The 19,071-nt window shown below is 39.5% G+C and overlaps 1 protein-coding gene across 6 annotated transcripts in view; it reads right to left on the bottom strand.

Moving 5' to 3' along the window:
• Window positions 1-593: 593 nt before the first annotated feature.
• zeb2a (zinc finger E-box binding homeobox 2a) overlaps window positions 594-19,071 on the bottom strand; it is an 80,221-nt gene continuing 61,743 nt past the window's right edge. For 4 of the 6 annotated variants that reach the window (XM_006636227.3, XM_015358389.2, XM_069197210.1 and 1 more), the window contains 7 exons: window positions 15,256-15,324; window positions 13,104-13,292; window positions 11,708-11,922; window positions 8,159-8,267; window positions 5,707-7,691; window positions 4,143-4,323; window positions 594-2,083 (listed from right to left, as the gene is read on the bottom strand). In XM_006636227.3, the coding sequence (XP_006636290.1) occupies window positions 1,509-2,083; window positions 4,143-4,323; window positions 5,707-7,691; window positions 8,159-8,267; window positions 11,708-11,922; window positions 13,104-13,292; window positions 15,256-15,324 (3,323 nt within the window). In that variant the 3' untranslated portion in view covers window positions 594-1,508. The remainder of the gene's footprint in view (window positions 2,084-4,142; window positions 4,324-5,706; window positions 7,692-8,158; window positions 8,268-11,707; window positions 11,923-13,103; window positions 13,293-15,255; window positions 15,325-19,071) is intronic. The other 2 variants (XM_015358390.2, XM_069197213.1) reach the window with 1 other exon arrangement.

Genomic DNA, 19,071 nt, shown 5'->3' on the forward strand with positions numbered 1-19,071 from the left:
TTTTTTTAATTTGGCTACTTTTATTCGAGCATGGTCATTTCCAAGAGAAATTACAAATTAAAAATTCAATAATACTTTTACAAAGACATTTCAGGAAAGATTTTTTCTGTCATGGTATCATACATGTATTTTAACAGTCCCTCTTCATTTTTTAGCTAAAAAACAAGATGAAGAAAGTGGAATTTTTTTTTCAGTCGAAAATACAGTGTTTTCACAAGATCGTATCAAAAGTTCCCAAATTTGGAATTTCCAGTAATCGGAAAGTAAAAGAAACAAAAATAAAATAAAATAATAAAATTGAAAATTCGCATTTCACAATTAATGTTTCAAAACACAATAAATGCTCTCTTTACGTAAAATTTGCCCCAATGATCAACGCCATGTTCCTTTTTACTAAAATATATCTATATATTGAAGAACTATAATACTGTACACTACAGTATGAAATAAATAAAATTAGGAAATATAAAATGAGCCACATAAATAAAATGTTATTTAACCTAAAAATAAAATGAATGCAATTTTTGTTGTTGCAAAAAAAGGTTTGGTGTAATACTGACAAAAGTTAATGAAAAACAAATAATAAAAAGTACAGAAAATTGCACAAACATATGTAAACTAAGGAACTGCTGCCTATTTTACTAATACTGACATGGGTGCTTCAAAGAACAAGGTGAACTATTTCTTAATACTGAAGCTGGTGCATGGGTAACAAATGTTACCTTCCTTTACACTATACAAGGATGGCACTTGCAGAAACACACAGATTAAAAGGTTTGCATATAAGGCTTTTTCTTATAAAAAAACCACCTTACAAAGGCTTTCTCCTTCATCTCTTACACTCTCTCTTCCTTCTTCTAGTCACCACACATTTTCCTTCATCTCCAGGTCGCTTTAAGACTTCGAGATCTTAAAATCACACAGGTATCAGTTAAGCTCCTTCACATAAAGAAAGTCTTAGGCCTAAAACTGTGTGGTTAGATGGCCTGACAACAGGGCAAAACTATAGACAACACATTAAGTGATAGATAATTAATAATACTGATGAACTGTAGTGCGGGCACTACTGCTTTTTAACACTGTATAAATATACATAGGCAATACTTTTTTATTATTTTTGTAGTGATTATATAAGCGGAGTGCAATTTGTACAAGTTACTAGTTTGTGCTATAAATACTATGAAACACAGGGTTTTTAGGATGTTAGCACCACACATTTTTTAGGCCTTAATACTGTACAATTTTTTAAAATGTTTTTTTTTCTTTAATTATTTTTTTTGCATAATGCAGCTTTTCTTAACAACCCTCCCCCCCCCCCCCCAACTCGAATTCATATCGCTGTCCCTGTCGGCAGAGTCGCCTCCCTCCTCTCCAGTCCAACCACACAAGCTTCCTGGAAGCATCAGGCACGTGCATGTACAGCTTAACACAGCAGTGTGTTTGTTTAAATCAAGCAGGTAACAATACTACTGGAAAAAAACATAGGAAGCTTAGAATGCAGTAGTTTATCACATGCCATCTTCCATATTGTCCTCCTCGTGATCTGATTTGGTTTCTGTTTTCCCGTCCACCGAACTATCGTCCATCGAGTGCTCTCCGTTCTCCTCCTCGTCTCTTAACGTGTCCGGATCGGTGTCCATACTCTTATTCTCACTTTCCTCTTCCTCCTCCTCGAACTCCTCGTCCTGCCGACCTATCTTCACGTAGCCGCCCTCCACCTCTTTCGCCCTCTCCCTCGCGCCCTCGTCCCCGTCCCTCAGCACCCCGTCGCGCTCCTCCGAGTCGGAGTAGCCCTGCGGGGTGATGCTCTGCAAGTACGCCCGGTTCATCAGCAGCTCCGTGGGCTCCAGGTGGCCCTTCTCCCGGGCCTCCCTCTCGGCCGCCTCGCGCTCCTCCGCCTCCCTCTTGCAATAGGAGTAGCGGTGGTTCATGTGCTGCGAGTACGACCCCGAGTGTGAGAAGCGCTTGCCACACTTGTCGCACTGGTAGGGCTTCTCGCCCGAGTGCAGCCGTGAGTGTTCAATCAGGTGGTGCTTGTGTTTAAACGCCTTCTTGCAGATTTGACACTGATGCGGCCGTTTGCCTGGAGAGACACAAAAGGCGAAAGGGAGAAAAAGAAGGCAGGTTACAAACGTTGCTCACACCGCCACGCCATTTATAACAGTTTATGCTTTGTTAGAACAATAACAATTTACAAAGACACAAAACAACAGCAAATTGGTTACATGGGTTGCACACATGAACAAAAACATTGACACATGCAAAGTTAAACCATTTCATTTTCCAAATCGATACATGAAAATTAAAAAGGTAAAAAACAAACATTTCTCCGTTGTTCAAAGCATTAACGTCCATTTTATTTTTAAAGAAATGCACACCTGCTTTCTAGGAAGAACACTTTTTCTTAATGACATTTGAGTACTAGAGGAAAATAGATTTCTTTTAGGCATTAATATCATAACTTAAGCATATCACTGAACTATAACCAAAACAAGCAGGTAAACAAATAATTTTAAAAAACAGCTGTGGAAAGAAAGCAACAGATGACATCAAATAACTCATTACTTTTGGATGTCTCTATTGCAGACCAGCACGTTTTGTAATGTTAGAAACAATACTGGCATAATCATTTTTAAAAGTTTAATATTTTAAAATGACTAGGGATTAGTCATTATCTTGGGACTTCCCACCCTAGTTCACCACATGCAATCATTTGTTTACAGTGCTACAACACACAGCTTGTAACCTATGTTTCTGGCATTGATAAGAGTCTTATTTCACTGCATCACAGTTACAGAATAACCTGCTAAATACAAGCATCATTCATCACGGCACTGGTTCTACTAATGCACATATCTGGACCAGGACTGTACACCTGTCAGATTTACTACTTGCTCAGTGCTTCCGGAAATATCGCCATCTATTTAACACAAATCACAGAATGGAGTTTCTCCTTTGGCATTTCAGTCAGCCTGTGATAGGGCATGGAACCTACAGCCCTTGCCAAGCTCTGACACATCTGGCCAATTCCTGGCCACAAATAGCACTGGAATGCCTTCGACACCTTCCATAGCTGCCTTGCTTGAAACCCATTTCAAAAATAGACAAGACAGCAAATTCCTTTCTCTGCCATGGAACGGTACATAATACAGTGAAGGAATGCAAAAGATGATGCAATTGAATGAAAGAGACAAACCGAAAAAAGGTCTTATCTTTCTGTAAGACTACAACCGAATTCAAAAGGCTCGATGCATTACACCTGAATTTGTTATGCAGGCATGATGATCATCAATAGATTAATCCTTATGCTGAATTAAAAATACATTTAATTATGCTGCCTCATTGTCCATTATTTTTTATATAACCTTTGTATGAAAGAAACCTTTTTATAAAAGAAAAAGAAATTCAAAGGAGTCTTAGTACATTTTTGGACAGAAAATAACTTCTGCAATAATAAACCTGTTGCCAGTTCAATATTAAATAGTAGTTCACCAAAGTGTTAGCACACTGAACTGAAGTCAGGTACATTGTGTAAATCATTTCATTTTCAAATTTCCTTCTTTACAGTCTCTTGAGGAAATCTGCACACAGATCATCCACCAAAGTGGTCTCCTGCCAAACCACACATTAGCTTGACCTTAAAGAACCACTTCAAGGAGGACTGGCTCAAGAAAATTTAGGCAAGTTAAAATTTTATTATCTTGTAATACACTGCCTGCTGGGACTGATCCAAATGCCATATAGTAAATTTAGTGCACTGAACTGAAAACTATTTTTCCCATTGTTACAACACTGCACAATATTTTTAATCTTTGTATACAATCTACCATAAATGTAGGTAAGATACATTTCACAGCATCAACCTTTTACATATCATATTTTCAAGAAAACTATTCTATTCACCGTAGAATATAAAAACTGTTTTTGAAGTGTTTCTCAAAAGAAAGTAAAAAAAAAATCTGCTGATGCCTGTTAAAAGAAAGGAAACGTTATGTTTTTGTACCAAAATAAAACATAATTCAGCCGCGCTTCTGTAAAAAAACAAAAACAAAAACAATAACAAAGAATAAAAAAATTAAGGGTTTAGTAACACAAAACATGAAAAGTCATCAGGTAAAGTAAGTGTCTGGAACAGTATATACCTGTGTGCTCATATTTGTGTCTTAGGAGGGAACTGCTCTTCTGGAATGTTTTGTCGCACAAGTCACACGCGTACATACCACTTTCTGTCTTCTTAATCTTCTTCCGGGACAGACAGGAGTCTGAGTCTGTCATGTCATCCAGGCCTGACATATAATCTGTTGTTCCGTCAAGCAGCTCCCCCTATAAGATAACCAGATTTCTTCAATCCACACCTGTCACCTAAATATAGTCACCTTCTGGTGTTTCATTCAGGGCTTTAATACAGACTTATTGTAACCTGCTCACAAACTTTCTTCTGGAGACTCCTAGGAGACATGACGCGTGCTTTTAATTAAGCGCTGATCTAATTGTAATAAGAACTCCGAAAAACATGAAAAGAAAGCTATGATACCGACACAAACCAAAAAAGGCAGATATGCAAATGCTTGGATAACAACAATACCCCCCGTCCTACTACTACCTCCCAGTGAAGCCTGACTCTGAGTATCATTGCATGGGCCTGCACGCCACATATTTGCATTCAAATTCTTCTTAATTTTATACTTGAAAGAGTATTAATTCTATATTTATCTGTTCTTCTTTCATGGGAAGATTAACCCGATAGGCTAACTTAAATTAATGGGAAAAAAATATGATTACATTAGAAGGTCATAATAATAAGCGAAAGACTTTGCAGGGCATATTGCCACAGTCTTCTCATTTCTAACTCATAATGATTAAATCAAGAGGTGTGCTAAATGGCCAAAATGGAGCGGCACCACTGCCCTCATTAGGACTGCTTGCTCTGGCCTCGCAATGATTTTGAGGACATTGCTACACTGGTTTTAAGAACAGAGCACTATCGTTCTGCAATCAATTTGAGCTAAATGCCTGTAGCTGTATTTTTTTAAATCTAATTTAATAACTTAGAATAGGAAACATTATTAATACTTTTTATCAAAATGGTTCCTTCTATGTTAAACAGCCTTCAGCATTCAACGGTAATGAACATGGAGCTGTGCATTATTAATCTGCATGTTGAAACTCATTTTGGCTTGTTCTAAAAACATGTGCCAAAGACATAAGTCAGTCAGCTACACATCTCAGCAAGCAAGCACACCTTTGCTTTTATGCAGACACTACATTTGACTCACACAGAGTTTTCACTAATTAATACCTGAGAAAAATCAAATTGGCCGAAACACATTTAGAAAGAGGGCAGATGTACTGTTAAAATGGAAGAGATAGAACAGCTGGCAATGCAATGCTGTTTGCACTTTTGTGCAGAGACAATACACTGTGGTGTCTGGCAACACCTGAATCTCACATTATAACCTCTAAAACACTCATTATATGGTGATACCTCTAATGAAGCATACAGAGGAATTAAACCATTCTACATTTATACAACATCTGTTTATCTATTCTGCTTTGCTGGTTTCGTGTGCTGCAGGTGAGCAAGCTTTTTTTTTTAGATCGAGCTTGAATTCAGTACTTTGGGAGCAGAGAGGCTTCTAATTAGCAGCTGAATGTGCAATGTTTTTTCACCCTGATCACGGTGCAAAGAGCTCACCGCCTATTTACCTGGAAACCTTGTTTCCGCTGGTATTTTCTCCTTTGCTGCATTTCAGCAAAAGTGGCTGCTCCTGTTGCATAAGTGTAGGCCATGTGTGGCAGGAAGCTCATTTGATCCAGCCCTGGGTATGGCCTCAGCCCTGGGATGCCTGTCTGAACAGGAGGCATGAAAGTGGCTGGGGGAAATGCGCTTTGTGGTGGAAGAGATGTGTACAAGGGTTTGGCACCAAAGGGGTTAATACTGAACATCGGATTAGTGCTTTTGTCAAGACTGTTATTGGAACCACAGAACTCTTTCTTTAAATAGGCCAAGTTCAAAGGCTCCTCTGAGTGCTCAGATGGAGAAGAAACACTGTTGTGGTCAATGTTAACGTTGTTAAGTTTGGGTTTGCTTTTTACAGTTACAATGTTCTTAGGTTCCTTCACTTGTTTGGGCAAAGACAAGTCCAATGGCTCTGCCTGGAGATCTTCTGAAGTGAAGCTGTTTGGAGTGTATGAGCTACTGTGGGAGTTTTTAGAAGATGTGGAGGAAAGATTTAAAGGAGAAGGAGTATTGCTCCTCGAGTGGTCCAATTTTTCACCAGGTTGCTTGCCAACAGTGTACTGGGTCTGTTTTGTAAGCCTGAGAGGAGTGTCACAATTGTTAACATTGTTGTGGAGTTCTGCTATGGAGGGGGAAGTCATGCGGTCCATGGGCTTTATCAAGCACACTGGAGACCTGGCTGGCACTGTGTCTTTAGCTGGAGTGTTGGTGGCAGCCAGCGCCACCTCCACATTGTTCCGTTCTAGTGGTGGTGTTCTGGAATTGCCGTATTGGTAGACTTTTCGTTGTTCAAACCACTCTTTCACAAATTCCTGAGGAAGGCCAACAGCTATGGAAATCTTCAGTAGTTCCTCTGAATTAGGTTCCATGTTCATGGCAAAGTACGCTTTGAGCACAGACATGTGCTCCTTGTAAGGGTTGATGGGGCTCGTCACTCCTTTCTCAGAGAGCATGGAAGAAAGCAGGAGTGCATGTTTCTCTCCAAACACCCCTGGTTTGTTTGGAGTTATGTTCTCATTGGGTTGTAGGACCGCCTTTATTTCCTCGTTCATTTTACACAGGTAGCGCTCGTGCTGATGGAGGGGAATTGGACCTGGGAAGGTCTCCTTGCAGTACTGGCAGGAGAAAGGTGTAAACAGAATATTGTCATGCATTTTATCTTCAGTACCTAGGTCTAATATGTGATTAGTTTTTTCCTTTTTAATATTGCTAATTTGTCTTTTTGAGTCCGTGGTCAAGCTCTGGAGGCAGGCTTTGGCTTCGTTCACCTTTTCTAGCGTGTAGTCAATAATACTTTTAGTGGCACCATTGTGGCTGACGACTGGAAGACCACCTGGGGGAGCACCAGGGGAGGTCACTCCTTGTCCTTGTTCCTCGTTTTGAGACCCAAGCTCCTTCATGTAACCTTTAAGTTTTGAGATTTCGTCGGGTTTGCAGTCCATTTTCTGCCTGCATACAGTGTTGTCAACAATTTGGAGGACCTTCTGCACTTCGCTCAAATTGCTTCCCATGGTAGGGTAGCCCAGTAGTTGAGAATCCATTCCCACCCCTAGATGCTGCATCGGACTTTGAGATGCGGGGTGCACCCCCAGCGGACTGGCGGCCCCCATTCCTCCATTCATGAAGGGGCCGGGCCCGCCGAAGCCATGAGAGGACATCATGAGCTTGTAGTCGTTGAAGTCGAGTGGCTCTGTTTTGATTTTCAGAAGGCCCGGCTGCTCGGGCAGGCTGAGGGGCTTGCCGTTCTCCAGCTTGTGCCGGAGCTGGGTGATGGCGGTGTTGGTGGGGGAGGAGGACGCCGATGTCGGCGAGGAGCCCGTTTTGACGCTGGTCCGCATCCTCCCGTTCACCGCGATGAGGCCGATACACTTCTTGCTGCTGATGTGGGAGCTGTAGGAGCCGGAGTGGGAGAAGCGCTTCTTGCAGTTCGGGCATTCGTAGGGCTTTTCACCTGAAGGAAGGAAACAGGGTTTCGTTCATAACCTTTCATTCCAGGAATCCTCGGCAAGAGGCCCATTCTTCTGGTTTTCCATTAATACCATGACAACGCTTAGTGCTATTTCTATTCCAACACCTACAATCTCTAGCTGTAGCATCACTATTAATAACAGGAACAATTATTTGTAATAATGGAAGCAGTATTTAGGAAAACATTTTCAAACACAGCCTAACGTTCACAAATAGTTTCACATTTTACTGTTGTAATGGTTTTTCCTGGATTTATTAATAACATTCAGTTTCAGGATTTTTTTTTTGTGTCAAGCAGCATATGTGAGTATTCTACTAAATAAATGTGAGTCATTCATTGACGGAGGGAGTAAAGCAAAATCGAATCTATAAGTTCTATGAACTTCAGAACAATCTGAAATCAAGGTAATGAATATTCAAAGAGAGTGCATGAGCACCCCTGCTACCCACCACTGTGAATCCGCAGGTGTTCCTTCAGATGGTGTTTGTATTTGAAGGCCTTGCCACATTCTGTGCATTTGAACTTGCGATTGCCAGCTCCCTGGTTCAGCAGTTGGTGCTGTAGAAGAGAAGGTATTTACATGAGCTTTACACAAACATTTCAGAGAGAGAGTTCAGTAAACAATCACAATCAACTGCTGCAGACAAGCCAAATGGCCTGCATTACTACAGACCATCTCGCCTCTCCTCTTCCAACACCAACGAGCAGTACAAGTGAGGAAATGATAACAGAGTGAATCACAAACCTTTTAATTTCCTGGCTAGTAAGCGAGGGAAATGTGTCTTTAGAATTTGGCAAGGAAAAAAAAAGAAAAGAAAAGGCCCCTTTCAGAAGCGTTCCACGTTTCAAAACGAAAAATCATTAAAATCAACAAACTGATCTGTCTTTTTTTTTATTAATTTGGAATAATATCTGAAATATCAGTATTGGCTCGTTTAAAAACCCACACTGTTAACTGTGACCCCAGCAGCAGAAAAGGGTTTAGTCTGCTGAAGTCAGATGTATGTGAGCTAAGACTACAATCGATTACTGGACTTGTGAAATAAACCTATAAAGGCTCTAAAGGCTGCAAACAACCCGTTTTAAATTTAAATGAGCTGTAGTAGTAATAATAATAGCAACAATACGAGTAATAATATGCACCAGCCGGATTATTTGAGGCGGGAGGTGAGAGTGGTAAACGGTTAGGAAACACAAAGATCTCTTTGCACAGAAACAGCCCCTGATTCAGGCTAACAACTGCTGGGGTGTGCTGACTCTTCCCACATTCCTGGTGAGACAGATGGTGTTACACAGGACACAGGGAGGTTTGTTCAAACAGCAGCAACCTTCAAAGATCAGGCAGAAGCCGGCCCACCAAGCGCCAATGAGGGACCGCTGCTCATATGTTGCTGAGTTGCATAAACAAACAGCAACAGCTGCTTTGTCTCCCCCCACTTCCCTCAGAGGACCACTGTAAACTTTAGTTGTGCCACTGTTAATATGATACAATCATTTTCATTTACTAATTGTAAATGCCAGGAGCAAATGAGGGGATTGTTCAACGCCGAATCTACTCTTCATAACTGAGTGCTACAAAGGGGATGTTACGAATGCAGAAGACGTAGCCGAATATTACTGTTTGTCTTATTGGTGGTAATGAATCTAGACTTTTATCTATCCCCCCGTTTATGAGTTTGTTTTCCGTGATGCTTTTATTGAGTAAAAATTCAAAGTGGAGGCAATTTTTGCAATTTATTAAGGGCTTGATAAATACAATTTTCCCGTAGATGTAATTAAGTGAGCTTACGATGAAGACACAGACAAATAAAAAAAGGGCAACAAAGCGTAAGTCTTTCCCGTTAAAACAGCGTCCTTGCTGGACCTCCCAACCCAGGTGGAGGCTGGATCCCTGATCAGCAGATCACATACACCACATGGACACTCAGGTGAAGGCCTGGGTTTCCAGCTCTGTCAGGAGCTGTGCATTCTGGGTGATGTGTGGGCCGTGAGGGTGGAGGGAGAGAGGAGCTTCCTGGCGCGGTCAAGAACAGCAGACGCCCCAGAGAGGGGCATCAGCGAAACCGAGATGTCAGGGAGGAGTGGACACGCAAAGGCACAAACCCCGGGTTGCCCTGACAGTGACTACTTTCTCTAGCAAGTCTGTAACTCTGTCAGAACTGGGCATGACTTGACAGCCCTTGTTTCACTTCCTGTACACCCCAGACTACTGCCCTGAGCTGGTGACAGAGAGAACACCAGTGCCCTGGAGAAGTGGTTCACATCATTTCTTACAGTAACGGAGCACATTTTTGACAACTACTTAGTGAGCTATTTTTATGGACCATTTTCAGGAAGAAATCCAGTTTTCTAAACATAGATTCGTTTAAATCAAATAATAAAACAGATTATTATTATTAGAATATTTTTAAAAAATTAATAATGATGACTATCTTTATAAAATGCTTTGTAAAGGTCTTAAATAATTTCTACTGTCCAGTCACAAATGTGATCTTACTCTAACAGACCAAGATATCATACTTAAAAAAATATATATTACTAATCTGTAATTAATATTTTACTTTCATACATTAAATTATTAATCAGAACCATACCAAGATACATACTGTATAAGCACACACCAGCCTTTAGGAGCCCTCATCAGATCACCTCCAAAATAACAGGAAACTCAGAGAAGACATTTTAAATGAGGAACTGCCAAACCATGGGACTGTCACACATATTGTCACATGAGTAGCGCAGAGTTAGCAATTGCTTAGAGATACAAGCTCCCAAGACTTTTAGTCTTTCTAAGTCCAATAACAGAATTTCAGGCCCCCTTAAAACTGTAGGTATGATAAACACGAGTCTCACAACATTGTCAGCCAAAGGCCGTAGAAAGAGAGTTTTTTCAAATGGTCTATAAACATGGATTTTATATTTTATATGTATTGTTCATAAAGCTATGGTGGCACAGCTATGATGCCTCCATAGCCATTATAAAGCTTCACTGTTGCAGAATGACAACTTTTGATTGATCTATAGCCATAATGCTACTTGAAAAGACTTAGCATATTACAACATTAGAATATAAACTAGGCAATTTGCACCTTAAATTAGGCTAGACCAGGTGAAAATGCATTTCTGCTATCTGTTTAGTCTGTGATGTTGAAAAAAAAAACATCTTCACAGCTAAATTCAGAAAATGTTGCATACTACACAAATGGCATATCAAATGTTTAAATAAGTAATTTATAATAATGCTATCATTTTATATATCAATATCGGTTTCTTGCAAATTTCTCTGGGGAATAAGCCAGTGCTGAATAGGGATGGTTCAGTAATTTTTATTTCAGGATAAGTGTTTTCATGTGAGAAAGAAAAACCCAGTGTCTGAAATTACCTGCTTTAGCTCCTTGTCTTATTGTTAACCATTTCTGGCACATACTGTTTTTTTCCATTTTATGAAAGGGGGGGGGTAAATATCACATCAGCTTGATGTCTAGTACTTTATATATTGTACTATACACAGTATATATAAGACATACTTTCAGTTTATATGTTCTTGCTGAAAAATCACGATCGTGACAGCGGTGATATTAACAGAGTTTGAAGGCTCAGGAAGTGTTCTAAAATGCAAAGCTTCTGCATTTACGCAAGTACATCTAATAAATGGGAATGCATAATAAGGTACAGTTAAGAAGAAGCTGTTTTTCGTCTGAATTTAAGGAACATAAAAGCTTAAAGTAAAGTGAAGTTAAAGAGCAGATAAAATTTCTAAATTGGAAATTAACACAATCATTCGATCGTGAACATAAGACTGCTAAATCATATCAGGGAAGGCCATCAAAAAACCATTTAGGCCTCAATTAAAGCTATTACCATTAAAAGATCTGCATCTTCAAAATGCCATGAAAAATTAATAATGATTGCCAATCAAAATGATATCTTTTCTCCAAGGGGTTATTGCACATTAGAAAAAAATATCTAAAACAGAACAAGAGGCATGTGATCCTCACCTGATCTCTCCCCGGCTTGTGTGTGGCCATATGCCGCTCAAGCTGGGTGCGGTAGGCGAACGTGTAGTTGCACAGGGGGCAGGCGAAGTTCTCCTCGTTCTTCTCATGGCGGTACTTGATGTGCTCCTTGAGTGATGTCAAGCGCTTGTAGCCCCGGTCGCAATAGGGGCAGGTCAGCAGTTGGGCGAAAGCATCTGGAGTTCCAGGTGGCAGGTCTGCACAGGGTGGATGGAGGAGGGGGGGGAGGGGGAGAGAAAACAGGCCAAAGGGTCAGCGAATCAATGGCAGCTAATGGGCGTGCTGCCCAGAGTGGAATGGGAGGTATCTCTGCAATCTGCTCTGTGGAGTGCCATCATCTCAAGCTGGCATCCGCGCCCCCCCCCAACACCGTACACACCCTGGACTAGTCAGCGCACATCACCTCGGCCAGCCTGTGTCAGCACAATCAATTAAGCCTCCAGTTTATCATGTCTGCAGAAATGCTCACTGCTTGCCTGCAATTCGAAATGGAAAGTCATCTCTCTGTAAGGTTTTGCACTGCACACTCGTTAAATAATGGAAAAACAAATTTGTCTCGGGGCCTTTGGGACTTCAGCCGTGTGGAAAGAGTGGCAACGACAGTGCAGTGAACTTGCAAACAGTCCTGGGCACGAGGCCGTGATGTTATGTCAGAATTAGAAGTGGAGTAAGTCAGTGCCTCCTGTACGCAGATGGAATAGGTATCTTCAAGCTAGATGGTTTCGAATGTCTGTATTCTGACATCCTCACAACATTTATTTCTACACATCTTAAGAGTGGTTATTTTTTCATCATTAAAGCAGTCTACAACACAAAAACTCTTTTCTATTTCTGCATTAGATTTTGTACGGTTGCTCTTCAACCTCATCTAAAACCTTTTGTTAACCCATCTTCTAAAATGGTCTCTGTTTTATGACAATTTTTTCCATTAAAATCTTCTTTATCCATGTCATCACTTGTTCCTCCCAAGGCCAAATGCCTTATGGATATTGCTTTCACACTTGTCAAAATTTAAATAACACTGTAGCTTTTTAATCCTGACCTGCCATTCTTTAAAATATCTCTATAACCACTTCGAGTAATGAACTTTAACAATCAGATATACTTTTTAACACCCCTCTCCTAAATGTCTTGGGTCCATTTATTAAATGACATTCTGTATTGTACTTTCATCATTTAGAAAGTATGCATCAAAAGCCTTGTATCATATATACACATTTTTTTCCCTCTGAGAGTCTGAGGTGAGCTATCTGATTTCAGGCCTCAACAGCTGTTCTTCAAGTCTGAAGGTAAACACTGAGGCATTCAGTGAATTCATAATGACAACAGCTGCCTGTGTCATGGAGCGCCTGCTGTATCTGTGCTTTAAAATTCTTACCATTTTCTTCCTGTCCATTGGCCTCCGGTGTACCAAGGCGGGACACCTCCTCCGGGGCTTCTGGGTAAATAATGGCAGTGTCACCCCGTTGTAGGTACTCCGCAATACTGACCACATGGCTCTCTCCTTCTCCCAGCTTCCGTTTGGCAAAAAACTCCTCGAATTCCGAAGTGCAATCGACATTCTTAACTAAAAAAGAAAAAAAAAAGAAATTGCATTTTGTTGTTTTTTTCATGACATATGTGGTGTTACCACTAGACATTGGAAACATGTTGCTACAAGTAAATCTGGATGTGATGAAGAAAGCCATTAAGGCTGTAGTTTGGGAAGTATACATCTAAGTTACTGTGTTATCTTGTCAGATAATGGCCACTAAAATAAGAAATATGAGTTAATCTTAGCAAAGTACCATCTTGAATGCTGGAAAAGCTTTTAAAGATAAACCTTCTACTTTAAACATATTACCAGTTACACTACAAATGTTATATGAAAATCAGATTTGCTTAGGCTGCCAATTTCTTATTTTCCTCATCATAATTTAAATTAACTGAAATTTGATTATGATGCCTAAATTATGAATTTTAACGATTATCTACAGAGACAGACATTTATTAAATCAGATTTTTCTATTTTTAAGCACACACAGAAGCATTTTCGTTTTCCAACATATTAGCAGATTTTTGGTTTCGGTGGGTCAAAAAAGTAAATGTAATGAGAATCACCTTGTCTGCGGGGATGGTGAATATTTAACATGCTAACTGCTTGACCCGTGCGGTGTCAAATGAAAACTTCAAAAATGAAAATAAAGACTCAAATGGCTTGAAGACATAAAATCTACCTCAGAATGTTTTCTTTAGTTTTAGCTCTTCGGGGAACTATTTGCTGCAGACCAGAGATAGCTGGCCCTAATCACAGACAAAGCTCATAAAAAACCACAACCTTCATTAGCTAGGAAACGGCAGACCCTGATTGGTACACACTGAACGCAGGCCAAACACTGCCTGTCCTGCCAACACGCCAAGTTTTACTTCTGTTTTCCACTGCATGGTAGTCTAATATTTGTCTTTATTTTTCCCTATACCTCTTCAGATTACTGTCGGTTTAGCTGGAGCTAACTATTTAAATAGTTTGGGGGGGAAAATACACCATTTGGAACATTAAAAAACCTCTTTTGTTATCTACATGTACCTTTCAATTAAAATATTGCTTTAGCTAGTAAAGGTAAACTCAGTGAGTTGTGCTTTATTGTGCAGTAAACATTTTATGATCCAATTTGTAAAAGGTCAAGGTAGTGGATGGTGTCGTTGTCAAAAATCATTTGAAAATGTCAAACTGTCGATGGATCTTTTAAATTGTACAGTATAACAATTAAAACTAGGCCATGAGATACACTGTGCTCTCATTAAAGGACCAATGCTTATAGTAGCGATAAAAAACCAAACCAGTTGATTCTGAATCATACTTACAGTTTAACTATATTTGCTGCCTGTTGCTTGTCTAGATATTAAGGTAGGCCTTTCCAGGTTACATCATTTCTGGTTTAACTGTTTTAAAGTTTAGTTATGTAAAATTAACTTCAAACTTCATTCTAAATTGTAAGGTAATTCCTGATAATTTCAAAGTAAATTTTAACCCCCAGGTGACCACAGGCCACTGGCTTACAAGAATATAAACATATTTATTCTTCTTTTCCTCATTAGATGCTTTATCACCAAAGATGAGGCAAGTGTTCCAAGCAAATTAAATTAAAAATGCTCCATTTCAAAGTGGCATCACACTTTAGACAGACAGATCTGAATATATTCTTGCATATTGTTATATCCAGGTCTCCATGAGCCTAAATGGAATATTAAACATTTATTTCTATGGAAACAAAATTGTTCCCTCAAAACATGCCGTACCTAGAAAAGCAAGAGGTCATGGAGCAGGAGAAATCTGGCTGTGGTGTGCCGACTGTTTACACGAACTGCACCGCAGCCAATCAGAGCTGTTCTGAATGACACCATGGGCAGAGAAGTTAAGTCCCCAAAGGCCTGTGGGTGGGATTCAGCATTGTTTTCCCTAATTAGAAGTGGCAGGTACACCGACCTTATGTAAAAAATACTGGACTTGACATCGTTCGGCAAATCTTTTAACTCAGTAATCAACTCACCTGTACCATTTGCAGCTGTTTGAAGAGTGGCTTCAGGCCCCATAGTGTCATACTCATCCTTCATTTCATCTGAGAGCAGAACAGAAAGAAGTAAAAACAGTCAGCGCTGGATGGTACCATGCAAACCTCACTTACAATGAAGCCTTCAGAGGAAGGTACAAGGAAATAAAAGGACTGCTGTGCTCCAGTCTGTGCTGGCTTTGCTTAGGACTCTGAATGAGTACTATCTTCTAAGCCAGACTGGGACTTATTTACCTTAAGCATTAAAAACAATTGTGAATCAAAACATCCTGTAGCACTGGGGAACTGGAGTCTCCAGTCAGAACAGTGAGGTCAAGAACGAACTGTCCACCAGAGTGATCAGACTGGGATAAATCTTACAAACACATCCATGCCAGTCATTCACGTGATGCAGGAATCCATTAAAACACTGAGGAATTTAGATTCTGAGGACAGGATCCAGTCTCCTGACCTTGACGTCTTTATATTGCTAATCAGCATAAAACACGTGATCAAAGCAGGAATGTTTTGTGTTGCAAGCATGTCAGAAAGATAAGCAGGTAAAACAGAAGGATTCACAATAGCCTGTAGATGAACTGAGAAACAGACTTTGTGAACAGCTATCATGTATTTTAACAGTTAGCAGCTGCAATGAATTATGGGAATGTACATTCTAATTAGTTCTCACCATTTCACAATACTGAAAAGCAGAACCATCTAAACAGACTTATACTTTTGCGTAAATAAAATCAAAGTGAACAGCCATAAACAGCTGTTTTGCCCTTATTGAGGCTTATCAGGAGGGCATAGCTAACTCTGGAGCATAACTAATGACTGGATGAAATCCTCAAATCAATTTCGCTACCAAAAACCAAACAAGCTAGATTGAACCAAAAGGACCCTCTTGTTTGTTGTTCTTATGCATGCATCTATATCTTACAAGGAACACTTTTCAGATGCATAAAGAAACACCTTTGTATGCCTGTTTCTCTAGTCAAAGAAACTATGCCCCTCCTGATTAGCTCAAAAAGAGTGACAGAATGTTCTTTTACTTCTAACTCAAACTTTATCTACATGTAAAGCAGAATTATTTGTGAGAGATAATATTCACTTTCAAATACTATCCATGATACACGTCTTGCTCTTACAAAATACAGCACAGCCCTTAAAGGTGTTCATAGACCCTAGACAGAATGTTTAAAAAATAAGATTCCAGGCTTGGTATTTCAAAAATGGTATAAGCCTTTTTTGAAAGGAGAACATTGTTGTCTTAAACAGACAATCAATTTAAATGGTTCTTCCCTAAAACATCTTCCACCGTGTCTTTAGAAATTAAATCAAGGTATTTCCGAGAAGACAGTGGTTAGTTATAAATATAGCTATTGTTCTTGTTCCTCCTTGCTCTTCTCATGTGATTTCTGGCAGTCTGGAGTCACAAGTATCATAAGCTTTCCATCTGAGGGCACACAGACCCAGTGACTAGGGGGAAACAGCAACACGGACGCCTTTTTTTGCATAATACTGGTAGTGCTCAAGCTGTTGCACTTCCTTCCTCATTGATATGTTAAAGTAACTGAGGATTTGTTGCCTTTCCAGCAACACACAGCAACAAAGTAAGTGAAAACAGTAGTGTCAACTCGTCCCCCAAAACCTCATTAACAGAAGACGCATTCTAAAAATAAACAAAAACTGCTTTGTGGGGGACTCGTTTTCTAAATTTCTGAGACACGAGAACTGTGAAATTCTGCTTTTCCTGCATTCATCAATAAATTCTGATCCACTAGTTTATTTGTGCCTTATAGTTTGCTAAGTTGGTAAAGCTGTACTTGATAACTGTGCTTGTTTAATTTTTTCAGGAGTACTTTATCTATGAAGACTCCTCCACCTCTTCAAAAGAAGCAAACATTTGTCTGTTTACCTGCACAACAAATAAACAAAGGACTGAATAGATTAAATAACTACTTTCTGTAAAGCCAGCAGCAGCAGCACAGAATGAAAGCAAGTTATAGGACTTTCACTTTCCATGCAGCTACTCACGAGTTAAACTTGGAGGTCATTTTCCCTTTTCTCATACTGAGACTACAAAACTTATCCTCACTGAGAAAAATGAGCACACTGGACTTGAGGCAGTGGAACTGGTCCTTCATCAGAGCTGTTATGCTGTGTTGGCATTAAGGGGCTCTGAGAATCAGGAATAGCTTCCATGAGTTTCAGGTACCACACTCTATCTAGAAAATCTAGAAAAAATATTTCCAGGCTTCTTAACTTTAGCAACTTTATTTGAAGATGTTTTTATATTCCCATTTGGAGTAAAACATCCGAGAAAATGATCACTCAGTTTAGCTGGTCAATATGCTGTCATAACCCAGTCACATTTGTTTCAATTCTTCTTCTCTCAAAAATATCCTGTTTCTGCTTATTGTGGGCAGTAGGTGTGAAAATCCTTCCACCAGGAGGTAGGCTAAGACCACTAACCCTTATTTTACATTAGGGGACTACTGAAAATCCAGACACGGATCTAAACTTTTTTTTACTTTAAAACACAGTATACTGTATAGGTTGCTGCTTTTGTGTAATCTTAACTGATGTGCACTTACAATATTACTATACTAAATATATAGTGATACAATGTGTTTCTATAATCTGCAACTTCAAAAGAGATTAATGCTATCTTTACCTGCTGAAGCAGAGCTTAGACAAACAAGCTGTAAAAGGTTTGGAGGAGAAGAGGTATTCACCTACTCAGGAGAAATGTTTACGTTTCTATAGAAACCCAGAAGGAGGCCAGAATACTTTTCATCCTCCATAATTCAGCCTGTTTACTTAATGTCATCGATTCTGTTTATTTTGAAAACATTCCTATTTTATTGCCGGTTACCCTTGGAATAGAATGCAGTGAAAACAAGAAGTCCTCTTTTTTGTTATTTCTTGAAGAATCCTTGAAGAAGCAGAAGAGAGGCTGTGAAGAACGCAGGTGATTTATTTAAAATCTCTGTCAGTGATAATGATGTCATGGTTTCCAGCACACTGCTTCCACCCCATTGTGGGATGAAAGAATGTCAAGGACAATTCCAAACACAAAACTCGGATTGTGCTGGAACCGGAAAGGCACAGCGAGAAACTTCGCTGTGCTCTTCAGTTCAAAACCTACATCCTGCAGACAAAGTACCAAAGCACAGGAGAAAAAAGCATGAGAAAAGTAAGGCTTATCTCAGAGTTAAGCTATGTGCTGAGGTACCACAGTAGACAGGGAGGCACCAAGAAAAAAGAGTACCCGTAAGTTGGTGTAATATTTTGAAGATTATTTAAACAACATACTTTGTGAAAATTTTAAAATATGACAAATATTTTATCACGTGAGAAAAACATTATCATTGGAACTACAACACGGCTATAGCACAGACATAAAGGCACCACCTATTCCCAACGTATTATAAAGTCACAGCATGTTTGTTTTTTCTGACTATTGTTTCAATAACATATAAAAACAAATGTCATGTCTTTTCCAAATCATTAACATTTTTAAATGAAATTTAAAATGAAAGTAAATACAATCGAGGTTTGTGGGGTCTTTAATATTTTTAGAGGGCTTTTGCAATGATTATAATATCCACAAAATCAAACTCCTTTCTCTAAACGTACATTTTTTTTGCATATTAAATTTTTAAACTCCTGAATATTTCCCCTTTCAGCACTCTGCACAGCTAGTTCATTAGCAGAAATGAATAGCTAACACCGGCTCATTTAAATGGGGTGTCTTACATGAGTTCTCGCCACACTCTGTTTCTGTCACACGGCTCCCAAGAATCATTGACT

This window comes from Lepisosteus oculatus, chromosome 12, assembly GCF_040954835.1.
Source record: "Lepisosteus oculatus isolate fLepOcu1 chromosome 12, fLepOcu1.hap2, whole genome shotgun sequence".
NCBI lineage: Eukaryota > Metazoa > Chordata > Actinopteri > Semionotiformes > Lepisosteidae > Lepisosteus > Lepisosteus oculatus.